The sequence below is a fragment of the Saimiri boliviensis genome, chromosome 12 (assembly GCF_048565385.1).
Source record: "Saimiri boliviensis isolate mSaiBol1 chromosome 12, mSaiBol1.pri, whole genome shotgun sequence".
NCBI lineage: Eukaryota > Metazoa > Chordata > Mammalia > Primates > Cebidae > Saimiri > Saimiri boliviensis.
The window spans coordinates 48,236,752-48,255,221 of NC_133460.1; the positions used below are offsets into that span (position 1 = coordinate 48,236,752).

Sequence of the window (18,470 nt, forward strand, 5' to 3'; positions counted from 1 at the left end):
TTGCCAGATTTTTAAAAAGTATTACCTCTTACAATCTCTAGGATGTTGAGTCCTATATCCATCGCTCTGGACGCACAGGTAGAGCTGGACGGACAGGGATTTGTATATGTTTTTATCAACCAAGAGAAAGAGGTCAACTAAGATATGTGGAGCAAAAAGCAGTAAGTAGAGTTAAATTATTTCAGGCTTATTGTCTAAATGGCGCCTTAGAAGAGAGCTCTTTTTATATTTATTCTCACAAGTAGGTCTTTATAACTTTCTCAGTTTAAGCTGCATTTGGATGTGAAGCCTGTGGAGATCTAAATTTATATTAGCTTCAAGACTTCAGTACAGCTTTTACTGTGAAGACAGTGGAGCTGACTTTCTCATCTTTTCCTTGAGTTTCTCTCTTCATACTAAAATCAGAAGTGCATTGTGATTTCAGAACTTCTCAGTCTAGTCTAGCATTGTAAATGGGTGACTATAAGATCGTCTTGGTATAATTAACATTCTTTTAAGTAATGATACAATGGATAGTTTCTAAAGAAACTGTACATTTTCTGTGGTCTGGATTTTTTTGTGGTATTTCACATTTTTCCTATTTTTATGTGCTATTTCATATACTTCATAAAATGAGATAGTGTAATAAGGAGGAAAAAAGCTGATAACATCTTTTTTTTTTTTTTTTTAATCAGACTTGTTTTGCAAGTGAAATTCCATGATTGCAACTAAGGGGCATTTCAAAAAATTATTTTTCGGAAATTTGTAACTGATGATTTATTAGAAAAAAACAGATCTCGGCTGGGTGCAGTGGCTGATGCCTATAATCCCTCCCTTTGGGAGGCTGAGGCAGGCGGATACTTGAGGTCAGGAGTTTGAGTCTAGCCTGCCCAACATGGTGAAACCCCATCTCTACTAAAGATACAAAAACTAACTGGGCATGGTGGCAGGCGCCTGTAATCCCAGTTACTAGGGTGGCTGAGGCAGGAGAATCGCTTGAGCCCAGGAGGTGGAGGTTGCCGTGATTGCTTCATTGTACTCCAGCCTGGGTGACAGAGCAAGACTGTGTCTCAAAAAAAAATAAAAAAGGATAAAACAGATCTTTTAATCTGCTAGGGCTTTGAAATCTTTAAGTCCAAGAGATAGAAATTCAACAGGCTATTACTATATTAATTTAGGAATTAATTTTAAAGACTTCCATTTTTCTTTAATGTAACTCTTTCATTTTCAGGGAATTACTTTTAAACGTGTAGGTGTTCCTTCTACGATGGATTTAGTTAAATCTAAAAGCATGGATGCCATCAGGTATGCTTTCTGAGCTTGCTGAACAATTATTTCTTTTGTATTAGGCTATTCATCTATAAGCTCTCCTAGTTCAAATAGCAGAAAATTTTAATCACCAGTTTTACCAGCAGACATTTAGTTATATTAAAATATAAAAATGTTTTAGCTGGGCACTGTGGTGCATGCCTGTAATTCCAGCACTTTGGAAGGCTGAGGTGGGCAGATTGCTTGAGCTTAGGAGTTTGAGACTAGCTTGGCTAACACGGTGAAACCTTGTTTGTACAAAAAATACAAAAATTAGCCCGGCGTGGTGGTGCATACACCTGTAGTTCCAGCTACTTGGAAGGCTGAGGCGGGAGGATTGCTTGAGCCTGGGAGGTTGAGGCTGCAGTGAGCCAAGATTGTGCCAGTGCACTCCAGACTGGGTGACAGAGCAAGGCTCTGTCTCAAAAAAGAGAAGAAAAGAAAAGAAAAAGTTACTCTTTCTTTTTCCTATTTATCTTCTTTTATTTTTTCCCTGCATCTTGACCAAGAATACTGTTTTTAAACCATAGGTCTCTGGCTTCCGTTTCTTATGCTGCTGTTGATTTTTTCCGACCATCAGCTCAGAGACTGATAGAAGAAAAAGGGGCAGTGGATGCACTGGCTGCAGCCTTAGCCCACATTTCTGGTGCATCAAGCTTCGAACCACGATCTTTGATCACCTCTGATAAGGTAGAAATCTGTGAATTGTCCGTGAGTGGGAAAAGGTTAACGTTGAACCATAGTAAATATTGTATAGTGAATTACTGTGTTTCTTGTGCAAAAAAAAAAAAACAAAACTGTTTTGGTCTATGAGAAACTGGTCTCCTTATTCTCCTCTACTCCCTAATAAATCCTTTTTTGACAATCACGTCTTCCAGAGATTTTTCAAACCCACAGAAAAACTGAAAGAATAAGGCAGTAGCCACATACCATCCACCTAGACTCAACTGTTAAAATTGTGCATTACTTGCTTTATATCCTTTTTTAGCTCTTAATTTCTAATTTTTTAAAAAAATGTGACATGTACTGCCGGGCATGGTGGCTCACACCTGTAATCCCAGGACTTTGGGAGGCCAAGGTGGGTGGATCATTTGAGTTCATGAGTTCAAGACCAGCCTGGCCAACATGGCGAATCCCCGACTCTACTAAAATTACAAAAATAAGCCGAGTATGGTGGCTCATTCCTATAATCCCAGCTACTCGGGAGGCTGAGGCAGGAGAATTGCTTGGACCTGGGAGGTGGAGTTTGCAGTGAGCTGAGATCGTGCCATTGCACCATATCCTGGGCGACAGGAGCAAAACTCCATCTCAAAAAAAAAAAAGATGTAATAATTGTACATATTTATAATGTACATAGTGATGTTTCAATACATACCATGTATAGGGATCAGATCAGGATCGTTAGCATATTCATTGTCTTAAACATTTATCATTTCTTTTAGAAACCATTCAATATCTTCTTTCTTGCTTTATAACTTTATGTTTTTTGTTTTATTTTTGTTTGAGACAGAGTTTGTGATCGCCCAGGCTGGAGTGCAGTGGTGTGATCTTGGGTCACTGCCACCTCCGCCTCCAGGGTTCAAGCAATTCTCCTGTCTTAGCCTCCTGAGTACCTGGGACTATAGGCGTATGCCACCACACCTAGCTAGTTACTGTATTTTTGATAGAGATGGGGTTTCACCATATTGGTCAGGCTGGTCTCAAACTCCTGACCTCAGGTGATCCTCCCGCCTCAGCTTCCCAAAGTGCTGGGATTACAGGCGTGAGCCACCTCGCTTGGCCTATATTTTTTTTTTTCTAAATCAATTCGAAAGTAAGTTGAAACACTGTGATATCATCCCTAAATATTTCAACATGCATCCTCTGAGAATAAGGGTATTCTCCTACTAGTCACAATACAATAATCTAATCTGTTAAAATTAATGATAGTTCTGTATCATCAAATATTTAGTTCATATCCATATTTTTCTCATTATCCTGAAAATGTCTGTCTGTCTTTCTGCGTATTTGGAGAGAAATATAGGAAATGCTTACTTTGTACAGACCTTTGTTAACTGAAACTTGTATACCAGAACCTGTTTCATTTGTAAGTTTCCATGGAATCCTGCAAAGTAAAAAATAGCTTCTGCACAATTAGCACAGTAGCATGCAAAGTAAGAAATGCCTGTGTGTGTGGAGGGTTTGTGTAAGTATAACATCATCTGAACTGGCCTGCTGCCAGGTTAGTATCACATGTCAAAATATACCACACCAGAGGTCGGGCACGGTGGCTCAAGCCTGTAATCCCAGCACTTTGGGAGGCCGAGGTGGGTGGATCACGAGGTCAAGAGATCGAGACCATCCTGATCAAGATGGTGAAACCCCGTCTCTACTAAAAATACAAAAAAAAAAAAGCCGGGCGCGGTGGCTCAAGCCTGTAATCCCAGCACTTTGGGAGGCCGAGGCGGGTGGATCACGAGGTCGAGAGATCGAGACCATCCTGGTCAACATGGTGAAACCCCGTCTTTACTAAAAATACAAAAAATTAGCTGGGCATGGTGGTGCGTGCCTGTAATCCCAGCTATTCAGGAGGCTGAGGCAGGAGAATTACCTGAACCCAGGAGGCGGAGGTTGCGGTGAGCCGAGATCGCGCCATTGCACTCCAGCCTGTATAACAAGAGCGAAACTCCGTCTCAAAAAAAAATATATATATATATACCACACCAGAACCATTGGTAAAGGTAGCTCAGTGATTTTTTTTTTACTTACTCAAGTATAAGTGAGGGGAGTTTCTTGGTGAAGAGAATTTTTTAAAAGAGCTCTGTTATGTCTGAGTGGAGAGAGAGAGTGAGCGAGCCTCATCCTGGAGACATCTATAAGATTAGAGCCTGCTGGCAGGATTTTCAAATAATAACATAACAGACTAATTTTGGGCAGCACATCCCCTGCGATGGGGAGGAGGGACCAAAAAGACAGGGCAGGTTAACTTGGAGGTGACTTATTTGCAGAAATAAATGCAGCTGGAGTATCTGATGTTTTCTACCTGGTATGTGTTAATAGTTTAGCTAAATCTCGTTTTGCTGCAAGTGACTTATTTGACTCCATTCTGTTTATCCATATGTATACATATACCTATTTGTGTGTATCTTTTTATAATTCAGGATCTAATTAAGTTTTCTATGTTACATTTGGTATTATGTCTCTTTTAGTCTTTTTTAGTCTGAAACTATTTTCTCATCTTTAAATTTTTTTCTGATACTGATTTGGTAAAGAGTCTAGGTCAGTTGTTTGGTAGAATATCTCACTGTCTGGATTTGTCTGAATTTCTCTTCAAGCATCATTTAACTTTTACCTTTATCCTCTTTTAAACTGGAAGTAATGCCAAAGCTTGATTTTTATATTTAGGTTAAATGTTTTTGGCAAGAGTACTTTATAGCTAATATGTACCTCATACTGCATCATGTCATGAGGCATAAAATGTTAGATTGCTCCAGTACCAGTAATGCTTAGTTTGAGCATTTGTTTAAGATGGAAACTGCCATATTATAAGGTATATTTTACTCTCTGTAATTAGTAACTTGTGGCGTTACTAAAAGCACTAAGCAAATATCTCTAATAACCCACCAAATGCTTCTTAAGACAGTATTTAAAACATATTTCTTTAGAAAGTATTGAGATTTGCAGCTAAGAAGTACCTAAGAAGTCATTTAGTCTCAACCCTTATCCAATAAAGAATCCCTCTTTGGCAAATGGGTCATTTAATCTCTGATTAAACATATTAGAAACAGGGTGTTAGTGGCTTGAAATTTCTTTCATGGGTTGAACCAAAACCCAAAGTCTTTATCATGAATATCCTATAGGCTTTTCCTCTTGCTGCCTCCTTGACATCATCTCTTATCCCTATCCCACTCCCTTTGCTTATTTCAGCCAACCTAACCTATTTGGTTTTCCTCAGACATAAACTTAACTATTGCACAGGGCCTTAGCACCTACTTTCATTGTCTTGAATGTTCTTCTCCTCTAATAACCATGTTGCTTCCTCTTTTATTTCATTCTGATCTCTGCTCAAATATCATGCCAGGGAGATCTTTCCTGATCACTCTAAAATAGCATACTCCTCCCTGTACTCTTTATTCCCTAAGCCCTGCTTTATTCCTGTTTGTGATGCTTATTACTATATGACATTCCATATATTTGGTTATTTGTTTACTATGTACCCCCCACCCACCCCACATACAGGCATATGTACACGCACATGCACTAGAATCTACTTTCCATGAAAGGAAGGACTACTTATTGCTGAATCTCTAGCACCTAGTACAGTCTGTGGCATATATGTAGGGAGCACTTAATAAATATTTGTTTGATGAATGTATCCCCATATCTTCTTAATGTTGATTCTTTTGCTATTAGTGAAGTGTTACAGAACAAATAAATTTTTGCTTATGTAACAGTCCTTCAAAAGTTTAAAGAAATTAGTCAGGCATGGTGGCTCATGCCTGTAATTCTAGCACTTTGGGATGCTGAGGCAGGCAGATCACTTGAGTCCAGAAGTTCAAGACCAACCTGGGCAATCCTGTCTCTACTAAAAATGCAAAAATTAGCCTGGCATGGTGGCACATACCTGTAGTTCCAGATGCTCATGGGGCTGAGGTGAGAGAATTCCTTAAGTCCAGGAAGTTGAGGGTGCAGTGAGCTGAGATTGTGCCACTGCGTTCCAATATGGGTCACAGAGCAAGACTCTGTCTCAAAAAAAAAAAAAAAAAAAAAAAAAAAAGTAAAGAAATTTGTGTTGTATTTCTTTTCTTTTTTTTTGTTTTTGAGACAAGGTCTGGTTCTGTTACCCAGGCTGGAATGCAGTGGCACGATCTCAGCTCACTGCAACCTCTGCCTCCTGGGCTCAAGCAATTCTCTTACTATAGCCTCTTGAGTAGCTGGGACTATAGGCATGTGGTGATGTGATACCTGGCTAGTTTTTGTTTTTTGTTTTTTGTTTTTTTTTGGTAGAGATGGTGTTTCGCCATGTTGCCCAGGCTGGTCTTGAACTCCTGAGCTCAAGCGACCCACCCGCCTTGGTTTCCCAAAGTGCTAGGATTATAGATGTGAGCCACTGAGCACAGCCAAGGCTTTCATTGCAAGCTGACTTTGACTCCTTCAGCATTTCCTTAATTCTTCACTACCTTGTTGTCTTTCTTGGCTCTGGTTTGCTTAATTCCTAATTCTCTCTTAAAACATAATGGTTAGAATTAAATATAGTTTTACAGCAATACATAGAATAGTACTTTCAATTATCTATAAACACTATTCTTCTAATATTGTAGTTTCAAAAAAGTTTTTTAGCTGCTGCAGTGTTATACTTTTGGCTCATAAGAAATGCACAATTAAGTCTTGAAGGACTATAGAGTTAGAATTTCATTGTACTGCTGCTGCTGATGTATTTCCAAACATAATGTGATTTTTATTCCTTAAGGGATTTGTGACCATGACTCTGGAAAGCCTGGAGGAAATACAGGATGTCAGCTGTGCTTGGAAAGAACTTAACAGAAAGCTGAGTAGTAATGCAGTGTCTCAGATTACCAGAATGTGCCTCCTGAAAGGAAATATGGTAGGCTTTTCTAGACAATTAAATAGCTTTTAAATCAACTACCCCAAATGTTTATAAACACTAGCAAATGTTGTTCTTTCTCTTTTTGAATCCTAATGGTATGAATAATACTGCTTTTTCTGTGTTAGTTTGTTTCCACTTATTAATTTGGGGCATTATTTACGTAACCCATTCCTCCAGAGCTGTAAGTCATTCTGTTCAGTTTGACTGTCTAATACCCAAGTTATCTAAGTTTCTGCCACATAGCATATGTGGTTGTATACATGTGTTTATTCTTTTTATTTTTTACATTTTATTTATTTACTACTTTATGTGATGGGGTCTGTTTGCCCAGGCTCAAGTGGTCCTCCTGCCTTGGACTCCCAAAGTGCTGAGATTATTAGAAGTGAGCCACTGCACCTGCCCTTTTTGTATTATTATTATCATTATTATTATTATTTTTGAAACAGAGTCTTGCACTGTCGCCCAGGCTGGAGTGCAGTGGCGCAGTCTTGGCTCACTACAACTTCCGCTCCCAGGTTCAAGTGATTCTCCTGCTTCAGCCTCCTGAGTAGCTGGGATTACAGGCACATGCCACTGTGCCTGGCTAATTTTTTGTACTTTTAGTAGAGATAGGGTTTCACTCTGTTGGCCAGGCTGGTCTCAAACTCCTGACTTTGCGATCCAACCACCTCGGCCTCCCAAAGTGCTGGGATTACAGGCACAAGCCACTGCATCTAACCTATTATTATCTTGAGACGTAGTTTCACTCTTGTCACCCAGGCTGGAGTGCAATGGCACGATCTCGGTTCACTGCAACCTCTTGCCTCCCAGGTTCAAACAATTCTCCTGCCTCAGACTCCCAAGTAGCTGAGATTACAGGTACCTGCTACCTTTTTTTTTTTTTTCAGTGGGGGAATGGGATTTCACCATGTTGGCCAGGCTGGACTTCTTGCCTCAGGTGATCCTCCTACCTCGGTGTCCCAAAGTGCTTGGGTTACAGGCATGAGCCACTGTACCCAGCCTATATTATTATTATTTTTGGTAAAGACAGGGTTTTGCCATGTTACCCAGGCTGCCCTTGAACTCCTGAGCTCAAGGGATTCACCTGCCTCAGTCTCCCAAAGTGCTGGGATTACAGGCTTGAGCCATTGCACCTAGTGTGTGTGTTCATTCTCTAAGACTAAGTAACTTATTATTGCAGTAAACAGCTCTATAATTTTGAGAACATGCAGTTTGGTTTTTAAGTGGCCTGCTCTTGGTCGTTAATGAGTTAATGATATGAATTAAATAAATATTTTAATACATTTATATAGCAAAATTAAAACTGTAATCTTGTGACTGATTTCATCTAATGGTTTTGAAAAACAACATTATGTTATTAACTTTACTGCATAGGTTCATTCTAGCTTGGAATTTATTAACTAGATTGTATATTGCAAGTAATGTCTCTCTGAAAGTTTAGTATTAACTTTAAAAAAAAGATGTGGGGCAAGTATGAGACAAATACACACTTTCAGGAAAAAAAGTAGAGGGGAGGGAAAAAATAGCAAGATACATAGGCCAAATTAGTTGCTATACTTGAGTATTAAATTAATTTTCAGCTTATTGACAACCAAGACCATAGAGGAAACATCTTGGATTATATCATTCTTACTATCTAATAAGCACTGCAGTTTTTTGCTTTTTTTTTTTTTTAAATAGGGTCTTCCCCTGTCACCCAGGTTGATGTGACCTCAGCTCACTGCCGCCTCTGCCATCCAGGGTCAAGTGATCCTCCCACCTCAGCCTCCCAAGTAGCTGGGACTACAGTCATGCACCACCACACTTGGCTGAATTTTGCTTTTTTTTTTTTTTTTTTTTTTTTTGAGACGGAGTTTCGCTCTTGTTACCCAGGCTGGAGTGCAATGGCGCGATCTCGGCTCACCGCAACCTCTGCCTCCTGGGTTCAGGCAATTCTCCTGCCTCAGCCTCCTGAGTAGCTGGGATTACAGGCACGCACAAACATGCCCAGCTAATTCTTTGTATTTTTTAGTAGAGACGGGGTTTCACCATGTTGACCAGGATGGTCTCGATCTTTTGACCTTGTGATCCACCCGCCTCGGCCTCCCAAAGTGCTGGGGTTACAGGCTTGGGCCACCGCGTCCGGCCTGCTTTTTTTTTTTTAAATAGAGACAGGGTTTGTCCATGTTGCCCAGGCTGGTCTTGGTCAAACTTCTGGACTCAAACAATCTGTCTGCATTGGCCTCCCAAAGTGCTGGGATTACAGGCATGAGCTACCTCGCCTGGCCTGCTGCAGCTCTTTGTAAATGAAACTTTGTCATTAAATTTTAAAATAAATTTATTAGAAGGATCATTTTACAAGGGACGTGGAACAACATATACTGTCTACACAAACTCTTCTAGAGAATACTCTAGATTCTTAGTAGTAGTTGTAAATTCTTCTTACAGTGTTTACTTTTTAAATTTAGAAAATACATTAAGTAGCCACTGTGTCATGCATTATTAGCAAAACAAAAATACCACATATGCATCTAATTTAAAATGTTTTTATTTTGCTTTTAGGGTGTTTGCTTTGATGTTCCTACAACTGAGTCAGAAAGGTTACAGGTATTTTTAAAGTTTTATCTGTTAAATCGTTGAGTACATTCTCTAAATTTAGATTGGGATATTTTGGGAAACATAGTCATAGTGTCATTATCATGCCTAAGTCAATGAAGAATTCCTTAATATAAAATATCCAGTCTGTTTAAAAATTAAAATCAATTGATTGATTGAGACGGCATCTTGCTCTGTTGCCAGGGTAGAGTGCAGTGGCACAATCTCGGCTCACTGCAACCTTCACCTCCCAGGTTCAAGCTATTCCCCTGCCTCAGCCTCCTGAGTAGCTGTGACTATAGGCGCACGCTACCACTCCTGGTTAATTTATATATTTTTAGTAGAGACGGGGTTTCACCATGTTGGCCAGGATGGTATCAATCACCTGACCTTGTGATCTGTCCACCTCGGCCTCCCAAAGTGCTGGGATTACAGGCAAGAGCCACTGTGTCTGGCCTTTAAAATTAAATTTATTTTTATTATTATTTTTTTATTTTTATTTATTTATTTAGAGAACAAGGTCTTGCTGTATTGCCCAGGCAGATCTCGAACTCCTGGGCTCAAGCTATCCTCCCACCTTTGCCTCCCTAAGAGCTGGGATTACAGGCGTGAGCCACAGCACCCAGCCAGAATTAAATTTATTTTTAAAGAGATGGACACCCTCTCAGGCTGGAGTGCAGTGGCACAATCATAGCTCATTGCAACCTTGCATTCCTGGGCTCAAGTGATCCTCCCACCTCAGCCTCCCAAGTAGCTAGGACTACAAGGCCTGTGCCACTATGCCTGGCTGATTTTTAAAAAAAATTTTGTAGAGAGAGTCTGTAGCACAGGTTGGTCTTGAACTCCTGGCCTCAAGTGATCCTCCCACTTTGACCTCCCAAAGTGTTGAGAATATTAGTGTGAACCACCATACTTGGCCAAAAAAATTTTTTTTTTTTGAGATGGAGTCTTACTCTGTTGCCCAGGCTGGAGTGCAGTGGTGTGATCTTGGCTCACTATAACCTCCACCTCCTGGGTTCAAGCAGTTCTCCCGCCTCAGCCTCCTGAATAGCTGGAACTATAGGTGTGTCACCATGCCTGGCTAATTTTTTGTATTTTTTTAGTAGAGAGAGGGTCTCACTTTGTTAGCCAGGATGGTCTTGATCTCCTGACCTTGTGATCTGCCTGCCTTGGCTTTCCAAAGTTCTGGGATTACAGGCATGAGCCACCATGCCCAGCCAAAAATTTTTTTACTATAAATCATTTCAATTTTTTTCTTTGAGATGGAGTCTTGCTCTGTCGCCAGGCTGGAGTGCAGTGGCGCAGTCTCGGCTCACTGCAGCCTCTGCCTTCTGGGTTCAAGCAATTCTTCCACCTCAGTCTCCCAAGTAGCTGGGACCACAGGCACGTGCCACCATGCCCGGCTATTTTTTGTATTTTTAGTAGAGATGGGGTTTCACCATGTTGGCCAGGATGGTCTCGATCTCTTGACCTCGTAATCCGCCCACCTTGCCCTCCCAAAGTGCTGGGATTACAGGCGTGAGCCACTGTGCCTGGCCTCAAATATTTCTTAGATGATGGACTTGTATAATGAATCCCCATGTACCCAACACTTAGTTTCAACAATTATCAGTTCATCGCCAGTTTTGTTTCATTTCTGTGTCCATCTGCTTACCTACTTTCCTGTGCTCTTTTGAAATAAATTCTAGGTATTTTATCATTTCAACCATAAATATGTTCATATTTCTAAATATTAACGACTTTTAAAAAGACATTATCATAATACCATAATTGTAATTCCTCTCCCAACATTGTAATTCCTTAATATCATCTAATTTTGTTTAAACTTTTCCATTTGTTCCCTAAATTTTTAAAATATAAGGTCCATAAAGCTCATACATTGAAGTTTGATGTTTACCTTTCTTTTAATCTATAGATTCTTCCTCCTCCCTTTCTTTTGAAAAAATATCCTTGTGTTTTATCTGTTGAAAAAAGTTGTCTACTGAATTCTGATAATGAAGAATTTGTCTATTATATCTCTACATACTTATATACATGCTTTGAAACAAGAAAGAGTATTCTGCTTTTGAAGTCTTTTTAAAAATTCAGAATATATTAAAGACACATTTTTTGGGGTCAATAACACAGTTCCTTTTTTCTTTTCTTTTTAATATTTTTAAATAGAGATGAGGTCTTGCTATGTTGCCCAGGCTGATCTCAAACTCTTGGCCTCAAGTGATCTTCTTACCTCAGCCTCTCAAAGTACTGGGTTCATAGGCCTGAGCCATTGCATCCAGCCCCAGTTACTTATTCTATTTTTTTTTTTTTTTGAGATGGAGTTTTGCTCTTGTTCCCCAAGCTGGATGGAGTGCAATGAGGCAATCTCAGCTCACCTCAACTTCCGCCTCCTGGGTTGAAGTGATTCTCTTGCCCCAGCCTCCCAAGTAGGGGAGATTACAGGCATGTGCCACCACGCCTGGCTAATTTTGTATTTTTTAGTAGGGATGGGGTTTCACCATGTTGGTCAGGCTCAGGTGATCCCCCAGCCTCAGCCTCCCAAAGTGCTGGGATTACAGGTGTGAACCACCACACCTGGCCCAGTTAACTAAACTTATTTTTCACCTGGCTCCCTGCCACAGAGCCCTCATTTTTTTTTTTTTTTTTTTTTAGTTGAATGGGCCACTCTGTCTCCCCAAGTGTTCCAGTTGCCTGGCGCAGGGATCTGTGTGATTTCCCTTGCTGCGACCCACTGCACCGTAACCGCGCTGAGATTCTGGCGCTTTTTTGCCTGGGAATCTCCTGGCCTGGCTCCCTATTTCAGTCCCCTTTTTTATCAGTTGAATGGGTGACTCTGTCTCCCAGGAGCTCCAATCGCCAGGTAAAACAGTGCCCAGACCCGTGTATTTTGTGCGGAGAACCGCAGGGCCGGCCAAAACAGCCAGGTGGGCGACCTGTGGGGCTCCTCCACCTGGGAATCTTCTGGTCGGTGGGCAATAAAAATCCGTCTGGAAATGTGGTGGCCACTCATCCTCCGCGCTTTCACTGGGAGCTGCAATCCTGAGCTGCTCCTAATTGGCCATCGTGGATCCATCACCCCAGTTACTTATTTTTAATGACTCCCTGGCATTTGGCCATTTGGGTGGCTGGTTTTCTTAACCAATCTCCTGTTTTCTGAAATTAGATTATTTCTATTCTTAGTTCTGCCCTATGCATTGGCATAGCAAATTCTTTATGCATTGCCATATTTCTCTCTTCAAGATTAGTTTTTAAATGAGATTGTTTGGCCAAAAGGTTTATGCATTTTTTTGACTTTGGTTATATATTGCCAAACCCACCAGTGGTATGTTCTTTTGTCTTTTCTCAAAAAGTACTGGTATTGGAAAGAAAGATAACCTGAGCAACAGGGTATCTTTTTTTCTTGAGACAAAGTCTCATTCTGTCACCCAGGCTGGAGTTAAGTGGCATGATCTCAGCTCACTGTAACCTCTGCCTCCCAGGCTCAAGCAATTCTCCTGCCTCAGCCTACCGAGTAGCTGGGATTACAGGCGCCCACCATCATGGCCAGCTAATTTTTGTATTTCTTTCTTTTTTTTTTTATATATATATATTTTTTTTATAAAGATGGGGTTTTACCATGTTGGCCAGGCTGATCTTGAACTCTTAACCTCAGGTGATCCACCCACCTTGGCCTCCCAAAGTGCTAGGATTACAGGCGTGAGCCATCATGCCCGGCCTAATTTTTGTATTTCTAGTAGAGTTGGGGTTTCACCATGTTGGCCAGGCAGGTCTCGAACTCCTGACCTCAAGTGATCCGCCCACCTTGGCCTCCCAAAGTGCTGAGATTATAGGCGTGAGCCACTGCGTCTGGCAAATAACTTTGCTTGGCAACTCATGATCACAATAAGGAATAGTTAGTGTAATAAGATATAAAATTGTGATGCTCTTATGGGTTACTGATTTGTATATCTTCACTTGTTTACTCAATACCAAAGTGTTTCCAGTGGCTGCATTTTTTAGTCCTTGGCTGGTGTTGACTTATATTTAATCTCCATCATGGGCTCTTTTACTTTTTGCTTGTCAGTGTACCTGCAGAAAACAATGCACTCTACTTATTTTGTTATTTTTTACTAATTTTTTTTGCACGCTACTTATTAATAGTGTATCTGCTTTGTGCTGAGATATCAAATAGTGCTGTTTTAGAATGTATAAACTGAGTATGAATTTATGATCTCGAAAATTGAACATGTTTTCGCTTATTTTTTGGTTTTCATTTTTGTTCCACTTTAACAGATAGATGACCTTTAGCTAATAGATACGAAAAAGGTGTCTTCTGTACTTACATGTTTGCTTATGGTTTCTATTTTGCATTTATATTAATCCTGTAAATTCCCCTAACAGGCAGAGTGGCATGATTCCGACTGGATACTTTCAGTGCCAGCCAAATTACCTGAAATTGAAGAATATTATGATGGAAACACATCTTCTAATTCCAGACAGAGGAGTGGCTGGTCAAGTGGCCGGTCGGGCCGGTCAGGCCGGTCAGGTGGTCGATCTGGCGGCCGGTCAGGTAGACAGAGTCGACAAGGGAGTCGATCAGGAAGTCGACAAGATGGTAGAAGACGAAGTGGGAATAGAAATCGATCAAGAAGTGGGGGCCACAAACGGAGTTTTGACTGAGTATTTGATAGTTAATCTACCAGTGTGAGCTTGCCTATTTCTGCCTAATCATGTACATTATCCACCAAAAATTAGGTCATGATAGTTGAGGTATGTGTCTGCTATTTGCAAAGAAGTTGGTCGTATTTTTTTAAAAAGTATTTCACAAGAATGGTTGTAAACAAATCTACTTATCCAGTTATACCTTTGAATAAAAAAACCCTCCTTTTATTGTCTCTTTTCACTTCTGTGTTAAGAATTTTCTCAATGTAATCTTAAAAATTTCTTTAAAACTTGGCAGTCAGGCCGGGTGTGGCTGTAATCCCAGCACTTTGGGAGGCTGCAGTGGGCGGATCACTAGAGGTTGGGAGTTTGAAACCAGCCTGGCCAACATGGTGAAACTCCAGCTCTACTAAAATACAAAAATTAGCCTGATGTGGTGGCACATGCCTATAATCCCAGCTACTCAGGAGGCTGAGGCAGGAGAATTGCTTGAACCCAGGAGGTGGAGGTTTCAGTGAGCCGAGATCGTGCCACTGTACTCCATCCTGGGCGATGGAGTGAGACTCGGTCTCAAAACAAATAAACAAAACAAAACTTGGCAGTCAAGCAGATCTTACATAAGATTACTTGCATTTTACAAAATGTAATGTATTTGTATTCAGATCATTTCTTCTATAGGTTATGTGATAAAAATAAATTCCCTTCTACATTAAAGGGCTGTGTAGACTGGTGACATGGTTAGTAAGGTGTATCATTTTAGTCTAGATACAGTTAATTAAGAGATTGTGCAAACAGTACATAATGATTAATTTATTCCACAGATATTTATTGAATTTCTACTATGTGTGCATCACTATGCTAACCACTGGGGAGTATAGTTGTGAATAAAGCATAGTCACTATCCTCAAGGAACTCAGAGTCAGTTACTACAGACTAACAAATAAAAGCTACGATAGTGGTAGGTATAGGATGCTAAGGACCTACTTGGCGTGATTTAGGAGGCAGGAAGGCCAAGTGACACCTGGCCAGGCATGTGGCTCATACCTATAATCCTGGCACTTTGGGAGGCTGAGGTGGGTGGATCACTTGAGGTCAGGAGTTTGAGACCAGTGTAGCCAACAATGTGAAACCCCATCTATGCTAAAGGTGCAAAAATGAGTTGGGCATGGTGGCATGTGCCTGTAATCCCAGCTACTTGAGAGGCTGAGGCAGGAGAATCATTTGAACTTGGGAGGCGGAGGCTGCAGCAAGCCATGATTGTGCTACTGCATTCCAGCCTGGGCAACAGAGCAAGACTCCAAAAAAAAAAAAAAAAAGGAATACCCAACAGAGAAATAAAGCAGTATCCATTGATCTAGCCAACTGTATGTACAGGTGGGAAGAGTTTAGAAGAGAGAGGGCTTGCAGGCAGAGAGAACAGCATATGCAAAGAATAGCATGGTAAGTCCTGAGCTTTCCATGTGATAGAGAAGAGCAGTAAGAGAGAGACCGGTTTAGTATTTAACAGGGACAGATTTTAAAGCCCGTATGTGCATTGTTAAGGAGCTTAAAGCTTTTCTTGAAGACAGTGGGTAATCATTTAAGGGTTTAAAGTAAGGAATAACATGATTCGATTTGCATTTTAGAAAGATTCCTGACCACACTTAGGAGACTCAGTTGGAGAAAAGCCATACTGGAGGCCTGGAGACCTCTTAAGATGCCATAGGAGTAATCTATGGTAGAGATGCTGGTGATCTGAACTAATGCTAAGTCACATATTTTGAGGGATGAGAACTGAGGCACTTGAGATGATGTTACTTGTCCAGAATCATGCAGCTGGATAATGTGAGGTAAGTGAGGATTTGAACCCAGAAAACTGTCTAGCTTCTGAATGAGCACTCTTAACCAGTATACTAAACAGTGACAATGGACACTGAGAAACATGAATAGGTTTCAGACGTTTTTAGGAGATAGAATTGTTAGGACTTAGTGGCTTAGAGGATGAGAGGGAAACAGAATAAAACCTAGATTTTTTTTTTTTTTTTTTTTTTTTTGAGATGGAGTTTTGCTCTTGCTGCTCAGGCTGGAGTGCAATGGTGCAATCTCGGCTCACCGCAACCTCCGTCTCCTGGGTTCAGGCAATTCTCCTGCCTCAGCCTCCTGAGTAGCTGGGATTACAGGCACGCGCCACCACGCCCAGCTAGTTGTTTTGTATTTTTAGTAGAGACGGGGTTTCACCATGTTGACCAGGATGGTCTCGATCTCTCGACCTCGTGATCCACCCGCCTCGGCCTCCCAAAGTGCTGGGATTATAGGCTTGAGCCACCGCGCCCGGCTTAAAACCTAGATTTTTTTTTTTAAGATGATGTCTCTGTTGCTCCAGGTAGAGTGCAGTGGCTCAATCCAGGCTCACAGCAACTGCAACCTCCTAGGCTCAAGTGATCCTCCCACCTCAGCCACTCTAGTAGCTGACACTGTGCATGCCACCAAATCCAGCTAAAAACATAGATTTTGTCACTGAGATAGGGTACTAGGAGGAAGAGCAAGAAAAGTTATATGAAGAGAGGATGGGAATAGGATTAGTTTAGGATTAGATATTTTAATATTAAGTAGCCTATGAAATATGTAAAAGGGAATAAACAGTAGACAATTGGATTTGTAAGTCTGAAACTCAGGAGAGAGATTTGTTCTAGAGATATAAGTTTGGAAATGATAGACCAAAAAATGATGATTGTAGTTAGTAGATGAGATTATCCAAGTATGCTAAGAGCAGAGGACTGAGGAAGGAAGCCAGAGGGCTACCAATGTATTTAATTCATAGCAGAAGAAAGAGGACCCCATCGAGAAGAGATGAGGGACATAGCCCAGCAGTGTGTGGCTTTCAGAGGAAACAGGAGGAGCTGGAAATGGCCATTGGATTTGGGAAAAGAAACTTTATAGGGTGCAACCATAGTAATGAGTGTTGAGCCTAGAAGCTATTTAGCAGTGGGTTCAGTAGGAAACAGGAGATGAAGTGGGGAGAACAAATATGAAAATCTCATTCTGAAATTTGATTGTGAATAGGGAAGAATAAGCAAAAGCTGGAGCCACTAGAAAGGACATGAAATTCTGGCAAGGATTTTCTGCATATGTATGGGGGGTGGAGTATTTGATCACGTTCAAATATGGTAGGAAGAAGCCATAAAGGAGGGAGGGCAACATGAAGTTCCAGGAGAAGGAATAAATGGGATCAAGCACACAACTGGAAATTTTAGCTTTATTTATTCATTTTTTGTTTGTTTGTTTTTAAGTTTAGTTATTAGGCCGGACCTAGTGGCTCACTCCTGTAATCCCAGCACTTTGAGAGGCCAAGGCAGGTGGATCACCTGAGGTCAGGAGTTTGAGACCAGCCTGGCCAACATGGTGAAACCCCTCTACTAAAAATACAGAAATTAGCTGGGTGTGGTGGCAGGCACCTATAATCCCAGCTACTCGGGAGGCTGAGACAGAAGAATAGTTTGAACCCGGGAGGCAGAGGTTGCAGTGAGCAGGGATCAAGCCAATGCACCTGCAGCCTGGGTGGCAGAGTGAGACTCCGTCTCAAAGCAAAAATTGATAGATTGATAAGGTCTTGCACTGTTGCCCAGGCTAACGTGCAGTGGTTGCAGTCATGGCTCACTGCAGCCTTGATCTCCCAGGACCAAGTGGTCCTCTTACTTCAGTCTCCTGAGTAGTTGGGACTACAGGTATGTGCTACCATACCCAGGACCAAGTGGTCCTCTCACTTCAGTCTCCTGAGTAGTTGGGACTACAGGTATGTGCTACCATACCCAGTGTGTGTGTGTGTGTGTGTGTGTGTGTGTGTGTGTGTGTTAGGGATTGGGTTCCACTATGCTGCCCAGGCTGGTCTGGAACTCCGGGGCTCAAGCCATCCTCCCATTTGGGAGCCTCAGACTCCCAAAATGCTTAGTTACAGGTGTGAGCCACTGTTACTTAGACTTTTTTTTTTTTTTTTTTTTTTTTTTTTTTTTTTTTTTTTTTTTTTTTTTAAATAGGCTGTGTTGCCCAGGCTGGTCTTGAACTGGGTTCAAGTGATCCTCTTGTCTCAACCTCCTGAGTAGCTAGGACTACAGGTGCATGCCACTGCTCCTAGATTTTAGTTTTAGATAGCATAACATTTTTGTGAGGGAGAAACTATGATTATCTTGCAGATGGTAAGGTAACAAGAGAAATTTGTAGTGGCTACAGGTGGAGCAATTGAGTGATTTCCTGTATTAACACTTAGCATTCTGTTAATAGACTCTGGCAAAAGTGATTGGAGTAATGGTCTATGGTGTCTAGACTGCCTAGGGCAGGTGTCCCCAAACTACGGCCCGCGGGCCGCATGCAGCCCCCTGAGGCCATTTATCCGCCCCCCCCACCACAC

At 41.2% G+C, this 18,470-nt stretch overlaps 1 protein-coding gene across 2 annotated transcripts in view; it reads left to right on the forward strand.

Moving 5' to 3' along the window:
* The window catches only part of DDX50 (DExD-box helicase 50), a 53,482-nt gene extending 35,384 nt beyond the window's left edge, over positions 1-18,098 (forward strand). For both annotated transcript variants that reach the window (XM_039478363.2, XM_039478364.2), the window contains 6 exons: positions 42-161; positions 1,211-1,284; positions 1,818-1,977; positions 6,737-6,871; positions 9,416-9,460; positions 13,826-18,098. In XM_039478363.2, the coding sequence (XP_039334297.2) occupies positions 42-161; positions 1,211-1,284; positions 1,818-1,977; positions 6,737-6,871; positions 9,416-9,460; positions 13,826-14,104 (813 nt within the window). In that variant the 3' untranslated portion in view covers positions 14,105-18,098. The remainder of the gene's footprint in view (positions 1-41; positions 162-1,210; positions 1,285-1,817; positions 1,978-6,736; positions 6,872-9,415; positions 9,461-13,825) is intronic.
* The last annotated feature ends 372 nt before the right edge of the window (positions 18,099-18,470 follow it).